The sequence below is a fragment of the Ricinus communis genome, chromosome 7 (genome assembly GCF_019578655.1).
Source record: "Ricinus communis isolate WT05 ecotype wild-type chromosome 7, ASM1957865v1, whole genome shotgun sequence".
NCBI classification, from domain to species: Eukaryota; Viridiplantae; Streptophyta; class Magnoliopsida; order Malpighiales; family Euphorbiaceae; genus Ricinus; species Ricinus communis.
The window spans coordinates 3443768-3460728 of record NC_063262.1 but is presented as its reverse complement, the minus strand read 5'-3'; the positions used below and the strand labels follow the sequence as shown (position 1 = coordinate 3460728).

At 38.0% G+C, this 16961-nt stretch overlaps 1 protein-coding gene and 2 pseudogenes across 1 annotated transcript; 2 read left to right on the top strand and 1 right to left on the bottom strand.

Annotated features, from left to right (window-relative positions):
* The first annotated feature begins 4007 nt into the window (after positions 1-4007).
* Positions 4008-4827, top strand: LOC8272974 (annotated as a pseudogene).
* A 6882-nt stretch (positions 4828-11709) lies between these two features.
* LOC8272972 lies at positions 11710-13289 on the top strand (annotated as a pseudogene).
* Positions 13290-14516: 1227 nt separating this feature from the next.
* On the bottom strand, positions 14517-15506 carry LOC8272971. The gene has a single exon (XM_002533212.2). The coding sequence runs from the start codon at positions 15457-15459 to the stop codon at positions 14608-14610; it is 852 nt and encodes a 283-aa protein (XP_002533258.1). The 5' UTR covers positions 15460-15506; the 3' UTR covers positions 14517-14607.
* Positions 15507-16961: the final 1455 nt, after the last annotated feature.

Sequence of the window (16961 nt, the reverse complement as noted above, 5' to 3'; positions counted from 1 at the left end):
AATTTGCCCATTAGCTAAACAGACTCGTTGTTCATTTCCATTAAGCTCTATTCGCACTAAAGCACCTTTTGAATTAATACATGTTGATATTTGGGGAGGATATCATGTTCCTTCTATCACAAGGGCACAATATTTTCTTACGATTGCCGATGATTATACCCGTTGCACATGGACTTATTTGATGTCTCATAAATCATATGCACAAACATATATTACTGCATTCATTAACCTTGTTGAAACACAATTTTCCTTGAAAATCAAAATTCTTCGCAGTGATAATGGACCTGAATTCGCTTTGAAAAATCTATACTTGGACAAAGGTATCATTCATCAAACTAGTTGTGTTTCCACTCCTCAGCAAAATGGAGTAGCCGAAAGAAAACATCGGCATCTTCTCAATGTAGCCCGAGCATTATTATTCCAAGCTAATCTTCCTAAGAAATTTTGGGGGGATGCAATCTTGACAGCTACATACCTCATCAACCGCATACCCACACCTCTTCTTCAAGGGAAATCACCTTTTGAAGTACTCTTTCGTAAACAGCCTACATATGACCATCTACGTGTGTTTGGGTGCCTGTGCTTTGTCTCAACTCATCACCATCGTCCTACAAAGTTTGATGCTAGAGCCACACAATGTATTTTCTTGGGTTATCCATACAATCAAAAGTGCGGGGGTTTATGATCTCTTAACAGGTAAAATTTTCACTTCACGTGATATCATTTTCTTTGAAGAAATTTTCCCTTTTTCATCTTCCGCTGCAAGTTCACCTCTTATTCCTCATCCTTCACCAATATATGATTATGATAGTCCCACTTTAGAAACATTCTCACCCGACAGCCCCTCTTAAGGAGATAATTCACTTGCCAACTCAGAAACCACTCTTTAAAACAACCCTTCAGCCACAACTTCTTCTCCATTAATTGATCAATCTACTTCACTGTCGCCTTCAGTTCCACAAACCACTCCACCACGATTAACTCGTACTACAAAACCACCCAAACACCTCAATGAGTATCAAGTTGGTATTTCTCTTCCTTCACGGAACATCTCGACGTCTAACTCGGCTTTGGTTACTGCAGCAGGTATCACCTATCCTTTATCTACTTTCCTTTCATATGATAGATTATCTTCCAAACACAAGGCTTTCACCACTTCTCTTTCAGTTGAAAATGAACCATCCTCATTTGCAGAAGCAGTTTGTGATCCAAAATGGCGTCTTGCTATGCAGCAAGAACTTGATGCACTCAAAGAAAATGGTACATGGTCATTGCAATCATTGCCTCCCAACAAGCAGCCGATTGGGTGCAAATGGGTATATAAGATCAAATTTCGATCTGATGGTACAGTGGAACGCTATAAAGCCAGGTTGGTCGCAAAAGGCTACAATCAAGTTGAAGGACTCGACTACCAAGAGACTTTCGCTCCTGTTGCAAAACTTGTTACAGTTCGCCTTCTTCTTGCCGTGGCTTCAACTCAAAAATGGCACCTTCACCAACTTGATGTTAACAACGCATTCTTACATGGAGATCTTGATGAAGATGTTTACATGTCCTTACCACCTGGTTTCGGACGAAAGGGGGAGACACGAGTTTGCAAACTCCACAAGTCTTTATACGGCCTCAAACAAGCTTCACGACAGTGGTTCATTAAACTTTCTAATGCCCTCAAGAAAGCCAACTTCAAACAATCCAAGGCTGACTATTCTTTGTTCATCCGATCCCAGCATGGTAAATTTACTTGTCTCCTTATTTACGTAGATGATGTTATCCTAACAGGAAACAATTTACAAGATATCGAAGACACCAAATCATTTTTGAAGAATCAGTTCAAACTGAAAGATCTAGGAGAATTAAAGTATTTCCTAGGTATAGAGGTTGCACGATCCAACAAAGGTATTGCTCTTTCACAACGGAAGTATGCTCTCGAAATTCTTGAAGATGTAGGATATCTTGGTGCAAAACCAGCTTCTTCCCCTATGGAACAGAGCCTATCACTTAGTAATTTTGAAGGAGAATATATTGATAATCCATCTTCATATCGGAGGCTTGTTGGTCGGTTGATTTATTTGACTATAACAATACCAGACTTGGCATATGCAGTCCATGTTTTAAGTCAATTTATGGACAAACCAAGAGTGCCACATTTAGAAGCAGCTTACCGTGTTTTACGGTATGTGAAACAAACACCTGGACAAGGAATATTTTTTCCTGCAGAAAATTTAATTCAGTTAAATGCTTTCTGTGATGCGGATTGGGCTAGATGTCGTGACACACGACGATCAGTTACTGGATATTGCATATTTCTTGGGAGCTCACTAGTTTCTTGGAAGACCAAAAAGCAAACGACTATATCACGGTCAAGTGCAGAAGCTGAATACCGATCCATGGCTGCAACTTGTTGTGAGATCACATGGCTGAAAGGTATTTTACAAGACTTGGGTATTAAGCATTCACAACCTGTCAATTTATTTTGTGATAGTCAAGCGGCACTACATATTGCTTCAAATCCAGTTTCTCATGAACGTACAAAGCATATAGAAATAGATTGTCATCTTGTGCGAGAGAAAGTTCAAGAAAGGATGATCAAGATGACTCATGTGAACACATTAAGTCAGCCAGCAGACATTTTCACAAAACCTTTGAGTTCCTTGCAGTTCTCGACTTTACTGAGCAAGTTAGGAATAATCAATATTCATTCCAAACTTGAGGGGGAGTGTTAAGGAAAGTAAAGTCAACCATTACATCAAATCAGGATATTCCTCTAATTAGGACAATCAACAGTTGTCAAATCTGTATTTATTTGTTTCTATTTGTATGGGACTCTAAATAGGAATTAACCGTTTATATACTTTGTTTTAGGAGCTATTTTAGTCATTGTAGTGTATATATATACGTTCTCTTTTTGCTGTCAAAATAATAAGAAAAGCTTTTTCACTTATTCTTTTCAGTTGTTCCTCAGTGCTTAAAATTAGAGGATGAGATCTAGAGGATAAACTGATAGAATGAAGATGACAAGCCGCCATTTTTATTTTCCTTTGCAGAAAAGCCTCGCACTTACAAGTGCTCCTGGTTGTTGTTCAAGCCACCTCATTTGCACCTCATATATATAGAAAGAGCAATAGGAAAATAAAGGCAAACCATCTTTCTTGATCTGCATTAGCTGTCATGTACCAAGTTTTGTGATAGTCCCGCCAATTTCTCCTCATTGTCGTTTTGTTATTATAGTATTGTTGCACCTCATCAATGTCTCATCGTGCATAACCAATTCTGAACATGTGCGTCATTGAGCATAAATTATGTAATCATATTGCATAACTAGCCATATTATAATGTTTCTGACAGAGCTGTTTCCTACTTCATTTGCATGATGAATGCTGAGAAATTGACTCTAATTGAATTTATACGCCTATGAATCAAATGCAGCTATCAGACACAGAAAGAACCAGCTCATAATTGCCCTATTTCTTTTCAGGTTGTGTATACCAATACTGATGCAATTCTTATGTGCTGGTTCTTTTTCTTTCTGGTGATATGGCATATTTTATTCTTTTAGATATCACTAATTTGATCTCCTGCATTAATCTTGCCAAACAAGCAGGAAACAACTCTGTGAGATGCACATGTCATTATTGCATGCCATACCCATAAAAACAAACTGATAACAGGATCAGATTCTAAAATGCTGTGCAATTTGATGGTAATCTCTCTGTCTGCAGCTATGGAAGCAAGGTACTAATATTACAACCCATTGACAATTGCTTTAATGAAATTCTAATTGCAACATGACAATGATGAAAGATTGATGGATCTGTAGTAAAACCTTGAAACATCACAGCTAATATAGAATAAATGCATTAATTGCTTATGCTCATTATTTGTTTTCCATATATAAGAGGTACAATGGGATGGGTTAAACAGCAAGACCCACAAATACATTCACATACTTAATAGCTCCGGGTACTTACTTCTCTTTCATTCCTTGTTTCCTCTACTGAAGTAGAGAGATGGCTTCTTTTCATATCCGCTCAATCAACTTGCCCTCTAGATCTCATCCTCTAACTGTAAGTATTGAGGAGCAACTCTATAAGTTAAGGACATCACAGTTCTCCTCTACAGGTCATAAATTGGCTGGCCTGAAAGAGTTGTACGAGTGTTTTGGTGATTTTCTCCAACTATCATTAGCCCAAAAAACTCTCCCATGATCAGCAAAACCAATCTGCAGAGGAGGCATTAAATGGATCCTTGGGGTTGTTGGATATGTGCAGCACCTTCTCACTTGATGAGGAAATATGTGCAGGGGCTTGAATCATCTCTTCGAAGAAAAAGAGATGGAGAATCTTGCTTGAATGAGGTTGATGAATACAAAATATCTAGAAAAAAATTGAATAAAATGATATGCAAATATTTAAGCAACTTGAAGAAACAAGAGAAGAACTGGAAAACAATCAACTCGGGCAATAACTCTGATTCGGAAAATGTTATTGCCATGCTAAAAGGTGTTGAAAAAACTAGTGTGCAGTGTTTGAGTCCATCTTATCTTTCATTTCTCTGCCAAAGGAAAAATCAAAGATTTCTATTGTCTCAAAATTATTGAAACCAAAGCAGGTATCATATGAGGAAGAAATTGAAGCCAATGAAGTGGAGAAGATTGATGCTGAATTGTTCGTCTTGAAATTGAGTAAAGACGTCAATCAGGTGAAAAATGTTTTGAAAGGATTGGAAGCATTAGAGTTGAGCCTTCAAGAAGTAGAGGAGGAATTAGAGTGTGCCTATACGCGATTGGTGAAAACTAGAGTATCCCTTCTCAACATTCTGAATAATTGACAATGTTGCTTCCATCAAAACCCCAGTACAGTTTTGATATTGTTGAAGATGCACCAAAATCAGAACAAGTCAGCAAGGAATAACAGTCAAAAACTGCTAGTAAGGACCAACAGTCTTTGGCTGTTGGACATGGCCTCAGTCATTCTGATCATCATAGGCCGAAAGTTAGGAAAAAAGAGCAACACCTCTCCCTTAGGGAAAAAGGCTGCTTCTATCTCTCCCTAAGCTAGAATTGAATATTGGACTGTAACAAGAAATAGAAATATGACCGTTGCATCAAAGCTTGTATATAACATGATACTCATTCCTCATGTAATCTCAGAATACCAACAAATATTGTATATTCGTCATTGATCAAAAAATAAAGCTCAATTTTTCCACTTAGTATCAGAGCAGGATTGATCCTGTCATCATTTACCCAAACAATCAAAATTCCAACCAATCAAAATTCTTATCATGTCTCAAAATGATCTTACTAAACTCACCAACATAATGTTAATAGGCAATCAAAACTACTTCGAATGGTCGAGGGTAGTCTATATCGGCCTCAGTGGAAGGAAAAAATTAGGGTTCATCAGAGGGACTCGAAAAAAGCCACAAATAATCGACCCTAATCAACCAACAAAAGAAGAAATTAAGGCAATCGAAGAATGGCAGACGACTGACCATATGGTCATGTCTCTTTTGACCAACACGATTGAGCCTCAGATTGCCAGATTATGCATGTTACTGGCATCATCACGGGCGATATAGGAGAAATTAAAATAGTTGTATGGACAGGAGCAAAACTATGCTCATATATTCAATTTGAAACAAGAATTAGCGCAGATAAAACAGAGAAGGTGGGAGGAGCTACAGAGCTACCTCCCACCCACAACGGACCTAGAAGAAGCAAGGCAGAGAGCGGAGCAGGACTTAGTGTTCACTTACCTGGGCGGGCTCGATTCGAGCTACTAGGTAGTTAGGTCACAAATTCTGCTATCCAGCAAACTCCCTAGACTCGATGCGGTCATCGCTCTTGTACAACAAGAGGAGACCAGGCGTGTTACCATGGGAACGATGTCGAACCAGCACAACACAGAGAACCGAGCCTTCGCCTCTCACTCGCGAGAGTCAGCTTTGGTGCGGGGGACGCTTAACAACATCGAGAGGTGTGACCACTACAAGAAGCAGGGTCACACCACGAGCGCTACTGGCATCTCTACCTACACCTTCGGCCGACACTCAACCAAGGAGAGCGAGGGAGAAATGGAGAAAGGAGAGACAGGGACGAATGAAGAAGAGAAGTGAAGTTTGGCAGCGTGGGCGTGCTGAACGCGTCTAACCCTAAAGGTTATGATGCGTTCAGCAGGTCGGACGTAGCAAGGGGGTCAACGTCTTTTAATTCAACCCGACTCGACCCCGCTACTTACATCCGACCCGGCCCCAGTACCTCGGCCCAGCCCAACTGTAACTCATAGGCCAACCCGGATCCAAGGCCTATCCCGCCAACCCGACCAGAATCTGGCCCAGCAGAAAATTATCAAATTTCTCAAATCCTTTCTCAACTTCAGTCCATTTTACAGCTTCAACAGTCCCGTGGGACAGGTTTATTATCTCAAAACTATAAAAGAATCTTCAAAATGGATTATTGAATCCGGTGCAACCGATCACATGACTTGGGACCCGACAAGATTATACAATTTTGTCCCTACAGATTCCCAACATGTGATCGTTGCAAATGGAGATAGAGCCAAAATTTCTGGTTTTGGCTCCTCAAATTTGTTTAATAATACTAATCCAATACATGATATGCTTTTATTACATAATTTTATATCCAATTTATTATTTGTTGGTAAAATAACTTGCACTTTAAATTGTAATGTGATCTTCTCACCGTCTGCTGTAATGTTTCAGGATCGCACTACCGGGAAGACGATTGGTGAGGGATACCTTGAAAATGGCTTATACTACCTCATCGACTCTACCAATCAGTACCTTACCTCCACTAAATCCTTCAACCACAGCATATTAATGCATAGGCGGTTTGGGCATCTGGCCGATCAAGTTTTAAATCAATTATTTTATCTTAAAATCAATTCTAGTTGTTGTGACACTTGCAAATTTTCAAAGCATACCAGATTACCTTTTCCTGTGTCCACTACTATATCAACAAAGATGTTTGATTTAATTCACTCCGACGTTTGGGAACCTGCCCCCTGTACCTCTTACAATCATTTCTGTTATATTGTCACGTTTATTGATGACTTCTCACGTCTCACTTGGGTCTACTTACTAAAAGGCAAAAATGAAGTACTTTCTTGCTTTCAAAATTTTTTCTATTTTATTCAAACTCAGTATAATGCCAAAATTAAAATTTTTCGATCCGACAATGACATTGGATATATTAATAAAAATTTCTCTTATTTCTTCTCTACACAGAGAATTTTACATCAAACTACGTGTATTTATACTCCCGAACAAAATGGTGTCTCTGAAAGAAAAAACCGGCACCTTCTCGAAGTTACAAGATCGCTCCTTTTTCAAAACAACATTCCACATATTTTTTGGTCGGATGCCCTCCTCACACCTGCCTATCTTATCAACCGATTACCTAGCCCCACTCTTAAAAACCTCAGTCCTCTTGAAATCTTTAAAGGCCGAAAAATAGAATTGGGCCACATTCGAGTTTTTGGATGTACTGCTTTTGTTCATATTAGACAATCCCATAAAAGTTCCATTAAAACCATGTTCCTAGGGTACTCCAAATGAAAAAAAAGGGTACAAGTGCTATGATCCCTCCACACACAAGTCTTATATCTCCAGAGATGTGTCATTTGATGAGAGTACACCCTACTTCCCCGCTGCTCCTCACGCCACCTCTGGGCCTTCATCTTTATTATTTCCAGATAACTTTCTCTTTTTTGACAGTTCAGATCAGTCTCTTTCATCAGCAGGTATGGAGACTCTAGAGGCCCCCCTGTGGCTACTCCTTCAGGGGGAAGCAATCCCGTTCCCGCGACAACTTCTTTAGGGGGAGGAAATGAACTACAGGGAGAAGAAGCAATTGCCCTGCGGAGATCATCTCGACCAACCAGACTTCCTGCTAAGCTAAGGGACTATGTGTCCCACTCGGTATTGTATCCTATCCATCACTTTATTAATTATAATTCTGTATCAAGTTCATATAGGGCATTATCTAAACACTCTCACATCACACACTGAGCCCACTTCTTTCTATGACGCTAACACCAACTCTAATTGGTGTAAGGCTATAAAAGAAGAACTCCAGGCTCTAGAGAAAAATGAAACCTGGGAGCTTGTCACCTTACCACCAAATAAAAAACTGGTTAGTTGTAAATGGGTGTATAAAATCAAATACAAGCATGATGGTACAATTGAAAGGTATAAAGCTAGGCTGGTAGAAAAAGGCTTCACCCAGACCTATGGCGTAGAATACCAGGAAACCTTTGCTCCGGTAGCTAAAATGAGCATTGTTCGTATTTTACTGTCTATTGCTACTAACTCAGGGTGGAGCCTATCTCAGATGGACGTTAAGAACGCATTTCTGCAAGGATCTCTGGAAGAAGAGGTGTACATGACTCTCCCTCCAGGTCACAAATTTGCCTCTAACTCCTTCCTGGTATGTAAATTAAAAAAGGCAATCTACGGATTGAAACAGTCACCCAGAGCATGGTATGCCAAGCTAAGCCATTTTTTATTAAAGATTGACTTCAACAAATGTGCTTCTGATTTGTCTATGTTCGTTAAACACACTCACACATACACAATCATTATCTTAGTATATGTGGACAACATTATTATAACAGGGAACAATAATGAGGAGATTGAGAAAGTAAAACGAAAATTGAAAGAGGAATTTGACATTAAGGATCTTGGTCAATTAACTTACTTTCTCAGAATAGAAATAGCAAAATCTCATAAAGGGCTATTTCTATCTCAAAGAAAGTATGTTCTTGATCTCTTAAAAGAAATAGGAAAAATAGGAGCTAAGCCTATAGATACCCCTATGGAGACCAAAACTAGACTCAACTTGGAGGATGGTGATCCTTTAGATGACATAGGCCATTACCAGCGCCTGGTGGAAAAATTAATTTACTTAACTATCACCAGACGTGACATTAGTTATGCTATGAGTATGATTAGCTAATTTATGCATGCTCCCCGTACTCCTCACTTAGATGCGGTTGATTGGATCCTAAGATACCTCAAAGGTACTCCATGACAAAGTATCTGGATGAAAAATAACAATAATGCTAACACTATTACTGGTTTCTCTGATGCAGATTGGGCAGGGAATTGTGACAGGAAGTCGACTTCAGGATTCTGCACATTTGTAAGGGGAAATCTAGTAACTTGGAAAAGCAAAAAACAATCAGTAACCGCAAGGTCCAGTGCCGAAGCCGAGTATCATGCCATGGCATTGACGGCTAGCGAGCTCATTTGGATCAAGCAAGTACTGACTGACATGAGGGTAAAATACAAAGGTCCGATGGAGATGTACTTTGATAACCAAGCAGCCAGACACATCGCATCGAACCTAGTCTTTCATGAAAGGACTAAACATATTGAAGTTGACTGTCACTTCATAAGAGAAAAAGTTCAATCAGGAGAAATTGCAACTCCATTCGTCAGAAGCCACGAACAACTGGCATACATCTTCACAAAGGCCCTGGACAAAGCAGGTCACCGAAAGCTCCTTAGCAAGATGGGTTCTATCAATTTATTCGAACCCACCTTGAGGGGGAGTGTTGAAGATGCACCAAAACTAGAACAAGTCAGCAAGGAACAACAGTCAAAGACTGCTAGTAAGGACCAACAGTCTTTGACTGTTAGACATGGCCTCAGTCATTTTGATCATCACAGGCCAAAAGTTAGGGAAAAGGAGCAACACCGCTCCCCTAGGGAAAAAGGCTGCTTCTACCTTTCCCTAAGCTGGAATTGAACGTTGGACTGTAACAAGAAATAGCAATAGGACCGTTGCATCAAAGCTTGTATATAACAAGATATTCATTCCTCATGTAATCTCAGAATACCAACAAATATTGTACATTCATCATTGATCAAAAAATAAAGCTCAATTTTTCCACTGATATTTTATTCCAAATTGTAAAAATGTATATACTCATAGAAATATAGTCAGATTGAGAACATTTCTTCATTTTTTTCTTCTGTCCTATAAGTTTATTTTGATGTTTTGTTTCACTCATTCCCTGCAAAAGATTTCATTAACGGGTAAGACTCGAGCAAATCAAGTTTCTCGAGCAGTCGGACATATGAAATTAGCATGAAGGAAACAACAATCACTTTTGATTATCATAAACAACAATTACATTAAATAGGAGCATTCTGTTCAGGAGCATTGACAGTATAGTATTGTTTGTGACAATGCTATTATCAATTCAGAAATTTCTTTATTTGCCTATCAGATTCCTGAGGTTTGATCTGATTTAACACCTGAAGCAGTGATTCACTTCAGGTCACCTGCAAGACTGCATATTGTAAATTTCATTAATGATTTTTTGATCTTATTTATAGTGATTCTCATCAGGCCACTCGACAGCATGCATGGAATCTTTCTAATTTCAATAAAAACCAGGGATGTTAAGATTATATTTATTCCAGTTACCAGCAGGCATTCCACTGAGAGTTGCTTAAAGAGTCTCATTGTTAATTTGTCTGCAAGAAATAAAGAAACAGAAAAGACAACAGTGAAAAATTTGTGACTTGTTTTTCAGAATCTTTAAACTAAATATGTTGCCTCATGGGGAAGAAACTATACACATGTTAATTTAATTGTTCAAAATATCTTTGACATAAAGAAGACGGACGGCAAATTCTGAGAAGTTCCCGAGTGAAAGTATATTAACGGCTTGTCTTTTACTTGAATGCTGAATATTGTACACATACAATTTGGAACAAAATCTTCTGATACAAAATTGTTCGTGAAGTAACTCCATTAGTGGTTTAGAATGTTGAGATGGGAAATTCTGGTTTTCATTAGTCACCGATAAACAAATCTTCTTCTGCTTCAGGATTGACTCCAATGCCCCTAATCCGTTCATAACATTTTTGACTTCTACTGGATTGATGTCTTTACTTGAGTTCTTGGTAAACAATTGAACATCAATATTCTCTACTTCATTGCTCTCAACATCCCCTTCACATGATATGTGCTTGCCTTGCAATATGTTTTAGATAGACCAAGCATCATCAGAGGGCCATGATTTTTCTTTTGGCTGAGAAATGAATTATCAAATCTGAACTAGAGCCCAAAGCTGCCCGCTATGCTATTCTCCTGTTCCTTCAAAGTTCACATCATTTTACTCCAATATTTTCTAGATACTATGATGATGTTCACTTGTCAAGCTTAAGTCCCCACTTCTTCTTCGAAGAGACAATTCAAGTTCCTATATGGATTCTTTCATCTGCGAAAAAAAAATCCAATAACCTGAGGGATCTATCCAATGCCTTCTCTACATATGAGTATCGCCTCTCATGGAAGAGGGTTTGCTAACTGACAACTGAAGCAAAATATCTATGCAGTCATACAGATCTTTTAGGCCCAACTTATAACCTACCAATCAAGATTCTGATTTCTTCAACTTTTCTAGTTGCTCCTTTAACACTTAAAATTAGAGGATGAGATGTAGAGGTTGACTGAACAAAGATGAGAAGCTGCTCATTTGCAACTCTCTCTATATATTTATAGAAGAGTACTAGAACATAAAGAATACCTTTTTCTTTATCTACATTAGCTGTCATGTTCTGACGTTTTTTTGACAGTCCAGACAATTTCTCAATATTCTCATGCTGCGATTATTGTACTGCTGCATTTCATCAATGGCGCACCGTGCTCAATGATTTGGTATATATCCACCATCAACAAGTATATTTTTGAATATTGATTTCTTAATGTAATCACTATTTTATCATCCCCAAAATCAGCAACTTTTTTAATGACTCTGACATAGTTGTCAATTCGTTCCCTACTTCATTTGCATGATGAACGCATAAGCATCGACTCTGATAGAATACATATACACCCACGAACGAAAATGCTGGTCTGTTTGCCAGACACAACAAGAACCAGCTCATAAATGATCTTTTTTTTTTTTTTCTTTTATATAGCAATTTGGCACAAGACTCTTTATGTACATTTTAATTTACTATTTAGTAATATGGCAGCATTATATTCTGCTCGTGAATGTATATATTTAATCCTTTTAAAAGTCATTTATTGTCTCCTGCATGCATTCATCTTGAAAACCAAGAAGGATACACACTTGGTAATATGCACAGATTCTAATTCCCGCGCTGTGCAATTTGATCGCGATCTCACTGTCCGGGAGTCATGAAGCACGGTATTGAGTTTGACAATTTTATAATCCATAAGCAATTTCTTTAATAGGATTACTCTTGATAGGAAGCTGACAAAGATGAGAAATTGGTGGATCTATCATAAAACTTGAAACATGACAGCTATTATAGAAGGAAGGGATCGATTGCCAATGCCCATTATTGTTTCTGTATATAAGAGGTACAATGGGGTGGCTTCAACAACAAGACCTTCTTTGCAGAAAGAGAAAAGAAAAAATGGCTTCTTTTCATATCCGTTCAATCAGTTTGCCCTCTAGATCTCATCCTCTAACTGTAAGTGTATTGGAGCAACTTGACAAGTTAAAGGCATCACAATCATCATCATTAGGCCACAAATTGGCTGGCCTGAAAGAGCTGTACGAGTGTTTTAATGACTTTCTTCAACTATCACTCACCCAGCAAACTCTCTCCCAGTAGAAGCAAAACCAATCTGTAGAAGAGGCATTGAATGGCTCCTTGGGCCTGTTGGATATGTGTAGCACCATAAGAGATTTTTTCTCACAGATGAGGGGATGTATGCAGGGGCTTGAAGCATCTCTCCGGAGAAGAAAAACTGGAGAATCTGTCTTCAATGAAGTTGACACGTACATGGTTACTAGAAAGAAATTGAAAAAAGTCATATATAGGTATCTTAGAAATCTGAAGAAACAGGAGAAGAATAGTAGAACAACTGCCTCGGCCAATAACTCCGATGTTGTTGACATGCTGAAAGGTGTTGAGGAAATTAGTGCGGTTTTGTTTGAATCCATCTTAGCTTTCATTTCTCTGCCAAAGGAAAAATCAAAGTTCTCTATTGTCCCAAGCTTTTTTCAATCAAAGCATGTATCATCTAAGGAGGAAGTTGAAGCCAATGAAATAGAGAAGATTGACGCTGATTTGCTGGTCTTGAAATCCAGCGAAGACATCAATCAAGTGCAAAATGCTTTGAAAGGAGTGAAGGCAATGGAATTGAGCCTTCAAGAAGCAGAGGAAGAGTTGGAGTGTGTCTATAGGAGATTGGTGAAAATTAGAGTGTCTCTTCTCAACATTCTGGATCATTAGGGGTTGCTTCCATCAAACTCCAACACAATTTTGTAACATACAGTTTTCAATCAAATTGTAGATATATATACACAAAGCAAATGAATATACTCATATTGAGAACATTTTCCTTATTTATAATTCATTTTGATGCTATATTTCAGTGCAAAAAATTTCATTAACTGATGGGTAGATCTTGCTTGTCCTTGGCTGTTTCCAAACAGCAGCATTAATTCTTTATATGTAAATAATTGACCGTAAGAAGAATGTTATCAGAAAGTATCTTTAAGTTCATCATAAAGGAGATACCACTGACCTTAAGAAAATTAAGTTTCTCGAGTAACAAGGAGAAAATGAATCGAGGGAACAACATGATACTAAATTACCAAGAAGGAAATGGCTAATCACTCTTGATTATGACAACAGGATAAAGGTAATAACTGCCGTAGTATCTTTTCATCTGAAGCTTTGATATTATGATACTGTTTATGACTGAGTCATTATCACTCATCAGAAATTTATTAATTGCCTTTCAGATACATGGGGTTTGATCTGATTTGACACCTGAGGAACACCCTTGCATCTGATCAATAAAAGGAGCATAGCAGAGATTCTGATATACGAATGACATCCATGATCCGAAAATTGTCATCTTTGAAGCAATTGTACCAAATACACCCATCCCATCAGTTTGATAATATCTATTTAGTATTATGACTGTAATGATCCTTTAAAACTGTAAATTAATAAATGAAATATATCTAGAAAGTTAAGTAGCCTTCTAAATTACTTAGACCCTTTTGAAAGTAGAAGGGAGTTGTATAGTGTTTTGATCACCTCTATATATCCATAGGCATTTCATCACCACCTAGATGACTGATTTATAAATTTGATTAGCTATTGTTACAGTTGGAGTTCTTCAAGACACTCATGGAAATTTGCATGCAAAAATTTAAAGAAAAAGAATCTATTTTGCATATGACAGGAAAACTTTATTTGTCTTCTTTAAACGACAAGGAAGGATTTTCCGGTTTTCATGGTTTGTGGTACTACAGGAAATTGATTGCTTCATTCATAAAACTCTTAGTGAAGTACAATTATGACCAACCACAAACTTTACATGTGTTTATCTTACAGCAGCCTAAAGGGAAGAATGTATATGGAATGCTACTTTATAGGGAATTTCTTTAACAGGATTAACCTTGAGAATGAGCAAAGGTGTGTGCAGAGATAGAAAAGATGGACAGCATAATGAGAATTCTGTTTTTGTTTATATTGAATCTGTTTTATACTTGTCTATCGTATATTGTGTATATACAATTTGGAAATGATATTTTCTGATACAAAATTGTGGTGGAGTTGTTAATGGAAGTAACTCCACTAGTGATTTAAAATGTTGAGAAGGAAAACTCTGGTTTTCACCAGTCGCCTGTAAACACACTCTAACTCCTCCTCTGTTTCTTGAAGACTTGATTCCAATGCCTCTAGTCCTTTCAGAACATTGTGCACTTGTGCTGAATTGATGTCTTTGCTAGCCTTCAGAGCGATTAATTCTGCATCAATCTTCTCTACTTCATTGGCTTCTACTTTGCCTTCACTTGAGACACGCTTAGCTTGCAATATGTTCGACACAAACGACCAGCCTGATGGCTTTGATTTCACCTTTGGCTCAGAAATGAATGATAAGATGGACTCGAACAATGCAAGACTGATCTCCTCAGCACCTTTTAGCATATTGATCATGTTTGACAAATCGGAGTTATCAGACGAGACTGATGATCTGCAATCTTTTTCATGTCTCTTCAAATTTCTTAATTTCTTGTAAATCACTTTATTCAATTTTTTTCTAGATTCCATGTATGCATTAACTTCAGTTGTTAAGCCAGTGTCTCCAGCTCTTCTTCTTCGAAGAGGCAATTCAAGTTCTTGCACAGATTCTTTCATCTGCGAGAAAAAACCTCTCGTGGAAGCACACATATCCAACAGCCTGAGAGATCCATCTAATGCCTCCTCCGCACACTGGCTTTGCTTCTCGTGGGAGAGAGTCTGTTGAGCAAGCGGCAATTGAAGCAAATCGTCGATGCAATCGTACAAATCTTTTAGGCCACTCAGTTTGTAACCTATCAACGAAGATTCCGATGTCTTCAACTTGTGCAGTTGCTCCTCAATGCCTGAAATTAGAGGATGAGATCTAGAGGGTAAACTGATTGAACGAAGATGACCAGCTGCCATTTCTTTTTGTTTGCGCACAAAGGCCTTGCACAAGGAAAGAATGTGAATGTTCAAGCTGTCTTGGTTATTGTTGAAGTCATCTCATTTGCACCTCTTATATATAGAAGGCAATAGAACATAAAGAATACCATATTTCTTGATCTAAAAAATAGCTGTCATGTTCTGAGTTTTCGTAACAGCCCCGCCAATTTCTAATCATTGTCATTATAATATTGCTGCATCTCATCAGTGTCCCATTATGCATAATCAGTAGACATAACTGATTTAATCATTTTATTATCGTAATAAAATATGTAAGCAATATTTTAAAAGATCTTGACAGAACTGTTTCCTACTTCATCTGCATGATAAATGCACTAGCATCGTCTCCAGCTATGTTTGCCAGAACCAGCTCATAATTGCTCTATTTATTTTCAAGGTTTTGTTTATCAATTGATTACATAACTCATAAGTGCTGGTTCTTTTTCTTATCAAGTAAACGGGTGCATTTCCCTCGTGCATTTACATGTTATGTTTATTCAGATATCTATTATTAATTGGAGGCTACATGATTTTGTATTTATCATGGAAAAATAATAATCGAATGAATGATAACCTGTACAGATTCAAAGTCAATATTATACACTATTTTGGTGATCTCTCTGTCTGGGAGGCATGGAACCCAACTATTGCTCGTGGCAATATTATAATCCAACAGGAATCACTTTGACAGGATTACTCTCTATTGCAGCACGACAATGATGAGACATTGGCGGGACAATCTCAGAAAACTTGGAACATTACAGCTAACAGAAGAAAGGGATTATATATGTTGTATTAGCCTTCCAATTGTCTCCAATGAAAAGCATAATCAATCCGCAGAGGAGGCATTGAATGGATTATTGGGGCTCTTAGATATGTGCAGCACGACAAGGGATTTTTTCTGACAGATGATGGAATGTGTGCAAGGACTTGAATTCAGAAGAAGAAGAGGCGAACAATTTGGCTTGCGCAGAATTGATGCATGCACTGAATGTAGGAAAGCATTGAATAAAGTGATTTATAAATTTCTAAGCAAAAACTTGAAGAGACGAGACAAATGTCGCAGAATATCAATCTTTTCATTTCTCTGCCAAAGGCAAAACCAAAGCTCTCTGGCTGGTCTATTGTCTCAAAAAAAAGTTAACCTGAGAAATTTAAAAAGTTAAAAATGGATTTTGCCTTTTCAATTCTGTTGATTGACAAGTGCAAGACGTTGGGCCTAGTCCTTGACCCATTTTATTACGGCAACAGCGTGATCAGTGACAGTGAGCAGAGTGAGCACCACTGTAAGTGAACATGAAGCTTGGCGGAGGAATAATGAATGGAACTCCACGCGCCACCACTCTGTTTCTCCGATACGGCAGACCAACTCTTCACAGCTTCTCTTCTGCCTCATGTTCTTCATTTCGTGGTGAGAATCATATAACCAATTCAAACTTAATCAGTTTCTTTAATTATTCTTTCACATCGTTTCTTTTTTC